Source organism: Pan paniscus, chromosome 15 (assembly GCF_029289425.2).
Source record: "Pan paniscus chromosome 15, NHGRI_mPanPan1-v2.0_pri, whole genome shotgun sequence".
Classification (NCBI taxonomy): domain Eukaryota; kingdom Metazoa; phylum Chordata; class Mammalia; order Primates; family Hominidae; genus Pan; species Pan paniscus.
Genome location: NC_073264.2, coordinates 65,306,686 through 65,323,496, shown reverse-complemented (window position 1 = coordinate 65,323,496; position 16,811 = coordinate 65,306,686). Strand labels below are relative to the sequence as shown.

Genomic DNA, 16,811 nt, shown 5'->3' with positions numbered 1-16,811 from the left:
TGTTGTTCAGAGGCTGGGGTCTGGTTCTGGCTTTGTGAGACCAAACAAGCCCCCTCAACTTCTCTGAGCCCCAGCTTCTACGCTGGCAAGTCGGGGAGAGAGTGGGAATGTTGATTATGGTCTCTGAGGTCCTTAAGCATTTGAAATTCTAAAATTCTCTGGTCCAAATCAGTGATTTTCCTCTGTCCTTTGAAGAGCCCCCTGAGGGGCCAGGCCAGGCCTTCTGCCTGTTTTACACATTGGCCTTTTGCAGCTTTTGCTTGACGGAAGGATTTAGTAGCTTCAAGATGGAAAAGCCCTGATCTCAGGATTGAGGCCAGCCTGGTGCCCCTTTCTGCCTTCACTGATAGAATTCTGAATGTGTCTTCCCAGAGAAAGAAGACCCAGAGCAGTTTTATCATCTCCAATTAAGGATGCCTCTTAGGTTACTGCTTCACAGATAGGCAGCTGATGTTCAGATCAGTATAGCTTCAGTGCCAAACGAAGGCAGATTAGCCACAGCCAGATCGGCAGGAGATAATTAATGCAAGAGGCCGGGCATGGTGGCTCACACCCGTGATCCCAGCACTTTGGGAGGCCAAGGTGGAAGATTACTTGAGGCCAGGAGTTTGAGACCAGCCTGGGCAACATAGTGAGACCCCATTTCCACAAAAATTAAAATCAGCCAGGCTCAGTGATGCACGCCGGTAATCCTAGTTACTCAGGAGGCTGAGGCAGGAGGATCCCTTGAGCCTAGGAGTTTGAGGCTGCAGTGAGCTATGATCTCACCACTGCACTCCAGCCTGGGCAACAGAGTGAGACCTTGTCAAGAAAGAAGAAAGAGAGAAGAGAGAGAAAGAAAGAGGGAGAGACAGGAAAGGAGAGAGAGACAGGAAGGGAGAGAGAGACAGAAAGAAATGCAAGGGAGTTGTCCAGGTTACTAGAAAAGCCAATGTCTTCCTGAGAAGGAGGGAGGGAGGGGGAGAGACAGAGACAGAGAAAAGAAAGGAAGGAAAGAAGAAAAGGAAGGAAAGGAAGGAAAAGAAAGGAAGAAAAGAAAGAAAGCCCAGATTTACATCTTTCTAGAATGGGTTCAACCATGCCCTGCCCTGAGAACAGACGCAGAAATTAAAATTGTGTTCTGTAGTCCCTGCCTGTGACAGTCCTTTCAGTTTATACCTGGACTCACACAGGTTTACATAGCACATCTTCTGAATGACAGAAATCTAAGGTGAATATTTACCTTCAAAAACCAAACCTTTGTGTGCTCTGAAATTCAGAGAATAATCACAGTCCCCAACCCCCCAGTGCAGACAGGGGCTCTTGCATTCACGTGCCTTGTCCATCCTCCTCAGTGAGAGAGCTGGGGGGGGTCCCATAAAAACAGACAGATGGGCAAAGCGGGGCTCCTTCCAGGGGCCCACGTGTTGCCTTTTCCAGACTCAGCGAAGCGGCGCCCTGGACTCTGAGCTAACATGCACACCGCCACGGGTTATAGAAGTTGTAAAAAGAGCTGTGTGTTGGTAACACAAATCTCATCAACAGGCCCTGCCTAAGAAGCCCCACATGCAAATCCCCCTTTTAAAAAACGAACGTTGGCAGCTTTGGGCTTCTTTGTGTTGGAGGAATGTTAAAACAGCTCAGGCCTGAAGTGAAACCTTCTACCTGCTGCTTTGTGCGACAAGCCTGCCATTGCGTATCGTGCGTTATGTCTCCTGGAAAATCTACACCCGAGCCAGGTGCAGAGGAGCTCACCCTGAGTCTCCGCAGGACGGCTGTGACCCGCCTCTGAAGGTTGTCCCAGCGCTGGTTGCCCTCGTGGACCATCTGCTTCAGCCTGCTGGCCGTGTCTGTGCGGTTCTCCCGGGCCAGCCGCCGGTACTGCTTGTTGATGAGCTCCAGCTGAGTGAGCCGCTCGTGAATCTGCCGCTGAAAGGCCTGCATCACATGGGAGGGGTCAGAGCCAAAGCGTGCAGAGTGCCAGGACACCCTCCTTCCCTTCTACATCCCAAGCGACCTGCTGCCAGGGGTTCCATCCCCAAACTGCAATGGCAGCAGAGGGCCTAATTCACCAGTCCTGATGCCAGCTACAGAACAGGCTTTCAAGTTCATTACATAGCAGCTGGAGTATATCAGCAATGTCTTGCAAAGCTGTCTCAGCTGGGGGCAGGCTGTGGTTTGGGCAGCCCTCGCCAGAGGTGAGGGGAAGCTGGCTACTTAGAGGAAGTCATTTCAGCAGCCCCCAGGCTCGCTGCAGGCTTGGCTATGATCAGGAGACCGGGATGGAGAAGGTGTTTACCTCAAACCTCTTCAGTTCCTCTTTGGCACTCGTGTACAACACCTCTGAGGAATTTGGGCAGGCCGCCGTCCTCTCAGCTGACTTGAGCCAGTCCTCAAAGCGAGAATAGTCGTCTAAAAACTTCTGCCACAGGCGCCACGTCTCCTCGATTCTGATGGGAGCAAAGCAACTTAACACAAGGCATCCCCTCCAAGCCTGTGCTTTTGCACTTCTTTTATCCCCTGACACCTGCACGGTTTAGTGGGGGAGACCCTGTTACCCCTTCTGGGAAATAAGAGGGACGCCACTTGTTGTCTGTGCTCCTCCTGCCTGGGAGCGCCAAGCAGCTCAGAGCTCCTGCTTCACAGAGGTTAAAAAACCAGGAGACAGGGCTGCCTCCACTACTGCCCGGCTAGGTCAACAGAAGCACAGCGGCCAGTCCACAGCCACACCCCACACAGGACAGCTGGGGAGAGACATTACTCCTGTTACATTTTTCTTGAATAAATCCTTTGATAAGCGTTGGGCCTTCTCTGCCAATACCTGGCGCATTTCTAAGTGAAATGAACAGAATAGTTACTGTGAATGAGGTCAGAAGGGTGTACTGAGTTCGGCTGACCACACTGAAGGCATTTGGGGGAGCTTAGTTCTTACTTCATGCGCCGCTCCATGGACATGGCACAAATGTTCCTCCAGCGTCTGTCCAGGCTCCTGGTGGTCTGCTGGATCGAGTCACACTCGGTCTCATTTGCACAGGCATCGGAGTCGTGCAGCAGGACGTCACAGATGTTAAACACGGACTCCACCCCTGCGCTGTGTTGTTCAATATCTCGCTGTAGATCCTGTGATTACAAGAGTAAGAAACCTCTTGAGATGTTGGTGGCAGCAAGAGGGTCAGCATCAAAGGACCTCCGTTCCTCCCTCCCTTCTCCCAGCTCAGGGGATACTTCCCTGGGTGGATTTCCACCGTGAACTTGGCAGTACACATGGAATCCCTCTCATCTTTGTGCTACCCTTGTGCTATCAGCACCTGACACAAAGTTTAAACACTGGGAACATCTAGGACTTATGCGCTGAACCATGTGAGGGGTGCCACGGTGATGGGTGTCCTCTACGCACTGACAGGTGGCGCCATTACTGTTGAGAGCCCATCGCCCCACAGACTTCGGGTATGCATGGGATCTACTCCATACCACCCAACCCCAAAGGGCTCCAGTTTAGACTTGGTTTCAGGGAGGTCTTTAGAAACTGAGTCTCTTCAGCAGGAACTCTCAATCTTTTATCAGCTACCGAACTCTTCAAACACACACCAAATTGTGCATGCAGCAGTGTGGGTGCCCACAGCTTCCCCGTGAGCCCATTCAAGGGCTTCATGAGCCCAAGGGAGAAATTCTGGCAGACAGACCTTGCCTCCCCAACTGATAAAGTCCAGCCAAAGCCGTGGTGGCTTGGAGAGAGGTGGGGTCTCTGGAGTCTTGTCCTTTGATGATGATAGTGATGCAGTTCCCCAATTTGGGAAAAATAACATTTATGAAGAGAAAATGCATGGTCATAGGAAAAAACTGGAAAGCCTCTTCACGAACAAACATGGCATTTTTAGTCATCATCAGATAATATTTCTGCTGTACCCCATGGGTGGGCTGTGGGGAGGGAGAGAGATAAGGAACCTGTTTTGCCATTCTGGAAGACTTAGGCATCCCTGATGTCCAAATTGTGTGACAAGTGACATGAGACCACAGCATTGATTTTAATATCCAAATTACATTGTGAGAAAGCAAACACTAAGTTAAATTCTATTTTAATTATTTGATAATATACCAATTTCTAAAATCTACACTACTTTAACCACTATTAACTAGACTAAATCCAGTTCCCAGGACTCAACAAATTTCAGTTAATAAGAGGACTGTACTATAAATGGTAGCTGTCACCATCTACAGAAAGGCAATATAAGCTTCATTCCAGGTCACTTTCATATTTAAATAACTTGAGATTATTACTATATTACTAGATGGGACCACTACTTTCTTACTCTCTTTTTTTTGTTTTGAGACAAGGGTTTCACTCTGTTATAGTGGTGCGATCTTGGCTCACGGAAACCTCTACCTCCGGGCTCAAGTGATCCTCCCACATCAGCCTCCCAAGTAGCTGGCCACCATACTCAGCTAATTTTTTGTATTTTTGGTAGAGATGGTGTTTTACCATGTTGTCCAGGCTGGCCTCAAACTTCTGAGCTCAAGTGATCCACCCTCCTTGGCCTCCCAAAGTGCTGGGATTACAGGGGTGAGCCACCACGCCCAGCCCCTATTCTCTTACTTTTCTTCATATAAATGCACAATTCCGATCATTGAGTGTTTAGGTTGATATGAGAAAATAAAATGCTAACCCGCCAACTGAATTTTAAATCAGGCAGTTCCTAACACTGATCCCGAGTACAAATCACCACCACCAGGTTATATTCAGAAGAGATGTGTTTTCCACTTGGCCACCCTGTGTGCACTGTGAAGAACGTGCAGGGTGATTTCTTTAAAGCTCTGCAGTGTGGGTAGAATGCCTGTTATGCTCGAATGGTGGGAGTCTCCCTGGAGTCAATTTGAGGACTAACTTTAAAGTTATTACATCTAAATAAAATTGCAGTTTTAAGAACTCTTACCGGTTCACAGAACTGTCATGGGCCCTTCTAAAATTAGAAGATACATATCCCATTTAAACACTAAAATAATAAATTAGGAACCCTAATACTGGTATTAAATAAATAATACTCATCATTTATAACTGAAAAATGCCCATGACCTCATCTGGCTCCAGGTGGGTAAGGTCTAGTTGAAAAGCCGAGAGAAGTTCTAGTTTATGGACAATATGAATGCTCTGTATTTTAATAAACTCTGCAATTATCCTACATTATTTATTCAGCTTACATTGAATCAAATGGGCTAAAGAAAACTGATTAATATTTAGGGTAAATGGCCGTAAGAAATGAACTCTACAATAATTTATAAAAGACCATCAACATCTTGGTTAAAAAAAAAAAAAGCCCGAACATTTTCAAAACTTTTCAAAAAACATTTTCAAAAAAATTTTTAAAAACCATGTAAAACACCACACAATGGCCTACTAGTTACCTTGTACAAAAAAATAAATAAATAAAGTGATAGACTACATTTTAAAATGCAGACCATTTAAGTGCTAGACAAGAACATTTTGCAAGCTGAAATAATCCTACCACTAGTAACCACGGAGACGTAAGTCTGCACAAGTGGATTTAAGAAACAACATAAAACAATGAGAAAGACTTTTGCCAACAGTTCTAACAGGCTCCTGTTCATTTCGTTTTTCTGCCCCTGGGCAGGTGACACGGAACCCTGAGGTTGGGGAGGAACTTGGGGGCCAGGGGGTACAGAGCAAGAGGAAAAGGGGAGACATGAAACTGGAGAAGAGAATGCAGCCAGAAGAATGAGAATAAAAAGGAACCAAAAACAGAAGGTAAGGGTGGCTGAGGAGAAGAAAAACAGGCTGAAAAGACAGAAAATCATATAGCGTGAAGCCCCCAGTGCCAGCTCCTGAATGTGTCCGTGGGAGGGGCTTGGGTAGCAAGTGGGACAGGATGGTATTGGGATGGTTCAGGGGGTTTGAGGTGAAGCTCAACTGGCCCACGGCGGGGGCTATTAATTAGCCAATGGAAGGGTAACTAACAACAACTCCAAGCCACCATCTGGCACCCCACAGAGAAACAAGCAACCAACCAATGAACAAACTAGGACAGGGATCTTAAAGATTCAATGAAAGTGGTTCGTGATTTAAGTGTCACAAAATTGCCACTACTTCCTGTGCATTTTAAAGATGATATATTCCATAGGAATAACCCCCATTACCTTATACTTAAAGGTGTTCTATATAAGAAAGGTGAAACAGAAAGGATTCCTATAGGGTCTGACCCCTCCCCAACCAGGTACATTACAGTGAGGATCCAGGGACATCATGGCTCTTAGCTACCTTTGGGGGCTGAGGGCTTTTGCAGAAGGCAATACTAGGTGATGCCATGTTTTTAGGTCTTATTTTTGGAAGCAATTAATTTATTATATTTAGTTTGAAAAGTAAACATAGGTAAGGTGGTTGTTTTTTTAACCCAAACCAAAAATGGTCACTAGGTAAGGTTTTAAAAAGTGGCCCATACATAATTCTTTTGTGTGACACATTTGTTTCCAGTGTTTTGGATGGGGTACTTAAGGTCTGAGTTTAGCATAATATAAACACACTGTAACTTATTCTTTTTAACAAAAATACTAAAAGTATCCTGAGATCATCTGTGGTAGGCAGAATAATGACAATGACACCCCCCAACCCCCCAACAAAGACATCCAGATCCTAATCCTGGAATCTGTGAATATGTTAGATTACACGGCAAAGGAGAATTACGGTTGCTAATCAGCTGACCTTGAAATAGGGAGATTATCCTGGATTATCAGGGTGGGCCCACTGTAATCCTAAGGGTCCTTAACAGCAGAAGAGGAGTCAGCTAGAGGGAGATGTGACTAGGAAGACAGACACAGAGAGATGCAATGTTGACGGCGTTGAAGGCAGAAGAAGGCGCATGTGAGCCAAGCAATGTGGGTGGCCTCTAAAAACCAGGAAAAGCAAAAAAATGGATTCTCCCCAGAGCTTCCAGAAAGGAGCGTAATCCTGATGACACCCTGATCTTAGCCCAGTGAGATCCATTTCAGATCTCTGACCTCCAGATATATAGTAAATTTGCGTTTTTAAGCTGCTAAATCTGTAATTTGTTACAGCAGTAGTAGAAAACTAACACAGCATTTAACTTCTTTACAATAATGGTAGTCCTGAACACCAATTCCATTAATTTTTTTTTTTTTTAAGTAACCAAGGGATAGAAATGTCACTAAGGTGACGCTGAATTCTATAAAGACAGAATTTTCAAATCAACCAGATTGAAATTATGTGCCATTGTAGGATGGGAAGAAATAAGGCTAAGAGAATAGCAGTGGCTCCAAACTGTATGCTTTTGGGAACAAATTCTCTGCAATTTAATGTTCTGTCACACTTCGGATTTATAAAAAATGAACACACAATCAACAGCCCCTGCAAAATTTAGCCAGCCATTCTTTAAGAGGAAAGATACTGACAGCTTCCATATAATCTACCTGAAAAAACTCACCACTCAGGGTAAATGGTTATTTGCAAGGCCTTGTTGCCTTTTCACAGTCTGTTCAAAGACATTCATCCTAGTGGATCACACTTGTAAGTAAAACTGATGTGTTCAGTAGCTGTGACTCCAATGAGAGATGCATTAAAATCTCTGTAATGTCCATTAAAATTCCATAATACTTATATCAATATTCTTTTCTGCACAAAGCAAAGACAGAGTCTAGATGACCTCAATGAAAAAGACATGCTTAAAGTTCCAAGGCTAAGTGGAAAAACCAGTATTTTTAATTTGTAGCATTACTAAATCATATCACTTTGAAAGCCAGATAACAGGTATCTTTTAAACAGTAATTGTAATAGCACTTAGAAAAGTCAAGAGCAGGGAGGGCCAGGCATGGTGGCGCCTGCCTGCAGTGCCATCTACTCAGGAGGCTGGGGTGGGAGGATCACTTGAGCCCAGAAGTTAAAGACCAGCCGGGGCAATATAGTGAGACTCCATCTCTTAAAAAAATGTCAACAGTAGTATCAAATATTAAATCTGGTGAAAAAGGTTAACCCCCAATCTGGTCTCCAAGCACCTGTGGTATGTGGTGTGTGGTGGAGGCTTAACATGAAGAAAACAGATTCAAGTCTGAGAATCATACTGCTTCTATGGTTGAAACAGAATCTGCCCATAGGTCTGAGAAAAACAGGTGAACAAAAGCTAAAGAAAGAATAAGATAAACTTAGCTATTTAAAAAAAAAGTAAAGACAAATCCAGGCATTACAAGTGAGAATGAGCATGTGGCCATGAGACCAGGGAAGGCAGGAAAGTGGATTCGATAAAACAGTGACATCAAAGAGCACCTGCCAGGTGGGTACAATGAGAAACACTGGCAGAACTCAGCAGCTTTCAAACTGCCCAATTTCCAGGGTTGGCTCAGAGCATGCATATCTGATAACAAAAATGCACAGAGCATTGCAGCTCTTAAGAGGCTTCCTAAACTATTGGTCCAAGCATGTTCCTTATCACACCTTTTCTTGTTTTAATTTTTTTAAAAAGCTGTACCAGACACACAGAATATAATCCCATAAAAACCTTCCTTGGTTAGAAAAGTTGCTTTTCTTTCAATTCATTGACTTTCAAAACTATATTAACAAAACACAACAAAGATCAGTTAAAAAAAGACATAATTAAAAAAAAACTTATTAACCACCAAGATTAAGGTTTGCATCTTAAACATTATTCACACAGTTTCACAAAAAGCTACATGAATGTGGGAGGGAGCACTCAAGAGACGGATATAAGAACATGGAAAGGTGGTCAGTTTTCTCTGGAAAAAGCAAACCAATGTTATGGAATGTGAGCACGTGAAAACACAGATATACGGGGAAGGCCTGAGTCAGTGCACATCGCGGACACCCGTACTCTTGCAAGAGCTCATTTCTGATTGTCCCACCTGCTGCTCAGCGAGCCTCTTCTGGATCTCTTGATCATCGCAGACATCATAAACAACAGGCTTGGAAAGCTCAGACTCAATTCGAGCCAACCAGGTGCGAAGGTTGCTCATGTTTTTGTCCAACTGCTGAATAAAAGCAAAGGTCTCCTTCAGCTTCTTCACCCTACACATATTTGCAGAAAAACAAAACAAAACAAAACAAACCAGTGATGGAAAACAAAAGCCCAATACTTAGTGGTGGAAGAATGTGCCAGTAAGAGCATTGCAGGGTAAAAAAGAATATTTTGCTTTGATTTTATATCAGAACAACTCTCATGTCACCAGATATGAGTTCTCAGAGAATATGTGAAGCTTTGCAAGGCTGTTGCCTCTGTTGATTTTCAAAAGGACTGAGAGTTAATCCACCCATGCAAATGGAAGTCCTATCATTCCCAGAGCGAGAGCCCCTGAGACCCAGTTCATCTTCCTGGGGCTCCAGAGGTGAGAAGATATGCCATTTTTTCCTAAGTGAAAATAACCACTCCTGACTTCTGCCCAGTTTCTGCCGTGGGTATGCCTGAGACTGCAGCAGCCGGTGATCTACCCTGGGAGATTAAAGATGTTACACGCCTGGTTCACTTGGTGGTATTTGGTCCACAAGGCCTCTCATGGGACCCTCCTCTCTGAGTAAGCAGAGAACATGTGCCAAGCCCTACCGCTTCAGTATGAGGGGTTCACCCAGCTGTATACATCGAACCAGCCCATGCGGGTAGATTATGGGGCATCTCTGTCCATCTAAAAGGGAGGGGGCAAAGGAAATCTGCACGCAAGCGCAGTTCTAAATGTGATCTCCCTCGCCAGTCTGCCTCAGCTCCCATCCGGCCCAACTCGGCGTGGAGCAGATTTGAAAGCACACGCATGGCATGAGTACAACTTGGCGTGCACGTCCACATGCTGTCAAGGGGACGTGATGTAGCTGTTGAGGGAAAACAATCTTTTTCTGACATATATACTAAAATAAAATGCTCCAATAAACCGCTTTCCTTAAAGTCCTAAAGCAGAGCGAGGTGAGCCAGGATCTGTCCTGGCGTTCTGTGGGATTTGTAGTTAATTTCAGACATTTAAAAGTAATGGCTCCAATGGAAAGTTCCCACTTATCAATACTTATGTTGGGAGATGCTGTCAGAACTGCACCCCATAGCTGGGAGCACTAGAGAGATAAATGGGTGCACTGACCCTAACTCTCAGGAAGCATTGTGCTCCATGCCACCATCACCTCTTACTTGACCGAACAACCTCCTCTCAGCCCCCTAGACTTCCTGCCCACCTTTGGTTCTGTAGCCAAAGTGTAAGTAAGTTCTAGAAGGCAAGTCTGATCCACGCTCAAAGCCTTCAATAGTCCCTGCCCTACCCTGAAAAACCGGTTCAGCCCCTTGATCTCTGTACCTCAAGCATTCAGGGGCCACTCTGCCTCTAACCTTGCACTCTCTCAGACACTGTGCACCCACCAGGACAGGGAGTGCCATGGCCAGGCTGCAGCCGGCCAGTTTCCGCCGCACTCACAGCACCTCCCACAGGGCCTGGTGGGCAGGAAGCTCTCCACAAATGCTTGGTGAATGGACAAATATGGACAGGCACTTCCATGGGACTGACTTCTAGTTCCATTACCAGCTACTTTTAAGATTTAGTGAAAGTCCTTTCACCTCAGCCCCCTTATTTCAAGTACACCCGCAAAGCTGCTTAAGCTTCAGGGAAGTGGTAGCATTGGGTGAGGTGAGGGCCGGAACTCCAGAGGCAAGCAGACCTGGGCCCAAGTTCCATTCTCCCATCTAAGAGCTCTGCACCCTGCAATGTACCTAACCGCTGACTCTGAGTTTCTTCATGATCTGTAAAATTATCCACCTTGCAGGTGGTGGTGAGCTTGAAATAAGAGGCTGCATGTAAAGTCAGCTGCACAGAGTGAATGCTGGACCACATGATGCTACAATCACGCTTTATTTACAAGGCATTGGACCTCACAAAGTTCTTTCATCAGTATTTTATTCTCAAGGGCAAGCTTGGAAGAAGGACATGTGGTCTGGAGGTGGAAGAACATAGACTCTGTGGTCAGGGCCTGGGTTTGCGTCCTGGCCATGTTTAATGCCATCTATAAAATGGTGTTAACAGTAGTACCTTCCTTCACTGGGTAGCTGAGGGGACTGAATGAGATATAACATGTGAAAGGCAGAATGCCTCGGAGATAAATGCCCAGCAACTTACAGTTGTGATAAGTTTCAAGGAACCATGTTTTCCAAATTACATTCTTACTGTAAACACCACAAGGATATGTTCCCTTCAAAGCCACAGATGATTTATTAAAAAGGAAGTAAGAGAATCCAGGACCAGGCCTGGATACAGCTGTAACCTAGATCCGGCCTTCATTCCTATGGCTTCAGAGGTACACCCTCCTCACCCCAGTATCTTGCCACCTTGATTGCCCTGGTTCCAAAAAGAACACTCCAGACAACTACCAGAGTAGCTGAGAACCCCTGGCACTGTGGGACAAGGAGTCCTCCAGGCAGTTCCTGAAGGACTGCCCTCCTGGAAGGCTCTGCTGGAGAAGAGGCCCAGCCACGAGAGCTTCCCGGGGGTGGGGGAAGGGCTCAGGCTCGTGACCTCTGCACAGCTCTCCTGCCCTCCCCACTTCTCCCTCTTCCCAGAATGAAATCTCCCACGGCCTTCATCTAGCTCCTGACCCTATTCCACCCTAAGAATCCCAGCCTCTTTCTTATTTTGAAAAGAAGAGGGCTAGAATCCAAGTATTTATTTATATATTTTTTTCTTTTTCCTTGTTTCCTCTCTTCTAACTTAAAGCAATTAACACACCGGAAGAATTCAACTGGTTAAATGAAAGGAGCTAACTAGCAACACAACAGCCTGGGTACAGATCCACAGGACTGTGTGATCTTGAACTGTTAACCCTGGGGGTTAGGTGTGCAACACGCAGAGGGGGTATGGAGAAGGTGGGGGAATAATTTGCTTGGTTTCCCCAGGGCTGTGGTATCCAAAATGGGGTGCTCAGGACAAACCAATGGGGTGTAGGAATAAAATATGAGACTGTCTACTGTCATCCCATTCTTTTAAAATTTCTACAATGTGTATGCTTTAAAATTATAAACTTAATTATTAAAACAAAACATCTATATCCCACGCTGATGGCCACATGTGCTAGGCCTGTTGTGCTCCATGTTAGCAACTCATGTACTTTTTTTTTTTTTTTTTTTTTGAGACAGAGTCTCTATTGCCTACGCTGGAGTGCAGTGCTGCGACATGGGCTCGCTGCAACCTCTGCCTCCCAGGTTCAAGTGATTCTCCTGCCTCAGACTCCTGAGTAGCTGGGATTACAGGCACCTGCCACCATGCTCAGCTAATTTTTGTATTTTTACTAGAGACAGAGTTTCCCCATGTTGGCCAGGCTGGTCTTGAACTCCTGACCTCAAGTGATCCACCTGCCTCAACCTCCCAAAGTGCTAGGATTACAGGCATCATTTCCTCTTCATAACAATGCTAGGAGATAGGTAGTATTATTATCCCTACTTGACAGATGAGGAAACCGAGGCACAGAGAGTAAAGAGCTTGCCCAAGTCACATGGTCAATAGCGGAAGCAGGATTCTAACCTGGGTAGTCTGGTCTGGAGCTGCTGTTCTTAAGCACTACCCATCCTCTCACATAATCCCACACACACTAACATGCACATACTGGAGATACAGGATCATTTTGCTGCAGTCAGAGAACATGACCAGAAGTCTGGACTCATAGCTCAGGATACACTGAGGGGTAGGAGCTGATATAGTAGATGCTACAACCTGGGGCTCTTAGCAGGTGCCTGGGGAGGAGGCTGGAAGGCTCAATACATGCTGCCCACGTTTCCCCTCCATGATTTTCTTTCAGTAAACACTTAACCATTTGCCTTGTCTTGGATCCTGCACAGACCCTGAGGATTCAGAGATAGCTGGAAGATAGGACTTCTTCCCAGAGAGGTCATCACCTAATTTAGATGTAATGTTGACACTGTAATACAACATAGGAGTTGCTCAATAATAGCTGTTGAAGGAGTAAATGATGTTCACTCATACCTTCCAATTTGTCTGATTTGTCTTCTTCATAAAGAGGTGGCCAAGTTAGATTTTTAAAGAAAAGAGGTAAAGACCAGAGCATATCAGAGCCCTTCTGCCACAAAGCAGTGTGCTGCCAGCCTAGGAGCCACTCGTGCTCCTCAGCCCTGGTTTCACACAGGGCCAATGAAGCAGTGACGGACATTCACATCACAGGCATACTTAGTGCAAGTTAAAGAGGGGGGGAAGGTGGGAGGGAAGGAAAAGAAGGTCACCAAGTGACAAAGCACTCATCCAGCCAGGATTTAGCTGGTATATCCCAAACTCCATCCAGAGGCCTAATACCCCCAAATGCCTGGGAATCTAAATGTTGTTCCTCTGATCATCAGGTAACAACTTACCCTGGGACTCATCAGGTGCACTGCTGAGCGTGTATCGTTCTGTTCTGTACAGACACTGTAATCTAATTATCACCTGTCCCAGGTCAGGAAGTATTTGTCTTTTGCCAACCCAGGCAACTGACCTCCACATTGTTGGGCCTTGTTAACACTGCTCTTGAAAAATTTAAAATCTCAAGTTAATATCTGGAAATGAGAAAACCTATTCAGAAACCAGACTGCTGGCACACAGAAGCAACCACAACACTGCCTGACATCAACCACCTGAGCGGTTTGCTGCCGTGGCCACCATCTCTGCACTTGCCCAGGTTTTGACCCAGGTGCTCTTAACATTTCTCACATAGACATTTCAACAAATAACCTTTCTACAGGAAAAAGCAGCATGATTTCCTGAATTAAATTCCAGTTATGAGAATCAGAAAAACAAAATTTTTAGGTACAAAAGCGAAGTCTTCCACCTGCATAGGCTCTTTATTGGGAGACCTGAACAAAAGCAAAATGTTTTCTATGAAACCAAACAAAAGAATTATGCCTAAGAGCCGCTTTAAATTAGAAGAGTTCTTTTGCAGTGATTATGGGTAAAAATGCAGAAAACAATCAAGGCAAATAAAGTTTTTCTTTTAACTAGCAATGGATGAGAATATAACATTGATGAACACTGCTCTCCTTCCAAACAAACAAAATCAAGCCAGGTTAGCAACATTCTATATACCAAGCCTAAGCCTTAACAATGTATGATGAAGGCTTTACATGTCAAATTTATACATATGGAATAATTTACCATTTAGTCCTATCCTCTGTGCTCAGGAGTCTACAGTTAAATTATAAAAGCCCTAAATCAGTCTAAGTGAACAAAAAAATTCCTATGCCTAATTTAAAAAATACTAAGGAAAACTGAGATGGTTCAAGCATCTGAATTTGTACTGAAATAAACAAATAGTCAAACCTGCGGGCAGCTGTCAGTTGCAAAAAACACTGTACAAATCCTGTACAATTGTATCTTTTCACATGACTAAACATCCTTATGGCAAAATAATGCATTACTCCAAGATCCTGAAGCCCTGATTTAGGGGCAGAGGCATTACAATACACGTCTGAGCTCATTGCCTCTTTAAAGCATTTTTGTCACCAGAGGACTTCCATTTTCCACACGGCATAATCACTCCTCTGCCCTGCTTGTCAGAGGCAGACTGCAGACACCACACGCATGCTGACGCTGGGAAAGAACCCATCCCCCGATGGCTGAGCACAAACACTCTGCAGCCACCATCTCATCGGTGATTTCTATTGTAACCAAAGCGACACAGCCAGAGAGCAAGACACAAGGGACAGCAGCTGGCGCCTCGGCCCAATGCAGAGCTGACGACGAAAATGGCACTTACTGTTGATGAGAAAAAATCATTCCTTATGTTTAAGCGAAAGCTCCAAGTTCCCGGCTGCACCTCCACCTCCCAGGGCCGAGGCAGCCCCTCCCCCTGCCCAGCGTGCCCTCTTCACTGGTTCAGCATCTTGCACAGAGGCGGACGCAGCCCTCTCCAAGGCTCCTTGTGAGCACGGCTGGCTGGCTCGCAGGCACAGGGCAATGCCAGCGGGAAGGAAGACACCTTCTCCCCTGCTAACTGCAATTTTTAATCTCAGTTTTCTTCCTTCCAATAAACAAATATCTCCAGCTTTTTCCTCACACACACAGTCTTTGTTCTGACGCTACAGGATTGCAACGCTGGGGGAAGAAAGTCACACTGTTATCTTGGCTATGGGTTATTTATGAAGTGCTATAAACAGAGAGAAGAAACATTTAGATTGGGGCATGCAAAAGAGGATTTCTGTCCTCCTCAAATTAAATTTCTCTGTTTCAGGTTTAAAAGAAACAGCAAAATCTGAAGCCCCTGAGTCCAATAGCAATGCCTTCCTCTTGTCCTCTTAAAGAAGACATTTCCCTGTGGGGGTTTTCTGCTCTGCCCTTTTGGTCCTGAACATCCTGGTTTAGGAGGGTCAGAGAGTTCATCTAGTTTATCTGCTTTGTGCAAAAAAATTCTATTTTGCAGTATAAAGGGAATTTATTGCAGAGGAAGAAATTCTGTAATTTTCCTTGCTAGCTCCTCCCAGGGTTTACCATAATGTGTCTGAAAATTCCTCCTTATTTATAGCCTCAGTTTCTCCGGACAATCCTGAGTGGCAGTGCTTGGTTTGTGTCTAGTCTACCTTAGACTCATTCCCAGCCTTATTCTGAGACTTGATATCATTTTTCAGGAGTCCCTAAAGACCAACATTTAGTCATTATTATATCCCCACCTTGAAACGTAGCAAACATGTGCTACACCAGTGGAATCAGAAGTGCAGATCTGGCAATAGTTCTCCCAAAATGCTGCATCTAACTCAGGCCCACGTGGTTGGCTGTTCCTGCAACCTGCTGAACATGAACCTCTGAGGCTCAGTACACTGGACCTGCCTGATGCTGGCCATCAGGCCACTTGCTCATTATCCTCTTTCCTTTGGGGAGCTCCCCAACCCTCAGGAAGGCATTTCTGCAGGGTCTGGGAACAGCGGCCACCCATTCTAGAGGCAGAAGGATCAGGCTGATGGGAAGGAAAATGGAAGTGAGGAGCCTCACATCTGGCTCTCCCTGTGCTAAAATAATCCCTAAATCCTTCCAGTCCCACTGGATCAGGCAACCTGCTAAGACCAACGCAAGTCAACTTCGTGACTAGCAGCATTGTTTGGTGTTCCAGAAAACCTTGAGAAAATACAGATAAAAGGAGAGCAATGAAAAGCTTTATCAGTTTAAAAAGGCACACGTATTCCTGCCCATTCTGCAAGGCATGGAAAACAATCTTAACACACAATTGCCACGGTCATAACTTCTGAGTTTAACGATAACATTTTAATTGCCACTACTATAAAGTAGGTGAGCTTTTCAGGTTGGTAGGCAAAATTTAGAAGTTATGCTTGGTTTAAAAAGTTCCTTTTATGGATTTGATATTTCTGATAGTGAGAGCAATTCAGTGTAAACAGGAAGGAGCTAATCTTCAAGGTCATATGGTACTAGGAAAGTCCCTCCTTGTCAGTGGCTTAATAAGGACGACAGGCCTTGCTAGTGGTGCTACCATCAGAGAGAAATTCAGGAGAGAACATAAAATTGATGACATTTGTTCATGACATGTTATAACATGACATCTTCCATAATGAACATTTAGAAAGTACAGATAAGCAAAAAGAAAATTACAATCATTTTCATTAAAATGATTCCAACCAAGAGAAAAGCCAATGTAAACTTTCTGGGAGGGTATGCTTTTCCACTTCGCTGTCCAACCTGTATCAGATACTGAACGCTTTCATCAGATTATTCACACATGCTGCTAGAAAGAGTCTTTAAAGAGTTCCTCACCCTGATCCCAAGTCTCTAAAAGAATTCATCAAGATGTGCAACCTGCCAGAGGGACTCACTGAAGACACAGCCCCACCTGTGTCTACAGAGCTCTG

The 16,811-nt window shown here is 45.0% G+C and overlaps 1 protein-coding gene across 10 annotated transcripts in view; it reads right to left on the bottom strand.

Annotated features, from left to right (window-relative positions):
• SYNE2 (spectrin repeat containing nuclear envelope protein 2) overlaps positions 1 to 16,811 on the bottom strand; it is a 368,901-nt gene that overhangs the window by 14,632 nt on the left and 337,458 nt on the right. For 9 of the 10 annotated variants that reach the window (XM_034937677.4, XM_034937678.4, XM_034937679.4 and 6 more), the window contains exons 100-103: positions 8,860 to 9,022; positions 2,912 to 3,099; positions 2,279 to 2,429; positions 1,735 to 1,917 (exon numbers count right to left, since the gene is read on the bottom strand). In XM_034937677.4, coding sequence (XP_034793568.1) covers positions 1,735 to 1,917; positions 2,279 to 2,429; positions 2,912 to 3,099; positions 8,860 to 9,022 — 685 coding nt within the window. Of the gene's footprint in view, positions 1 to 1,734; positions 1,918 to 2,278; positions 2,430 to 2,911; positions 3,100 to 8,859; positions 9,023 to 14,713; positions 15,042 to 16,811 lie in introns of those variants that run through there. The other variant, XM_008956970.5, reaches the window with a different exon arrangement.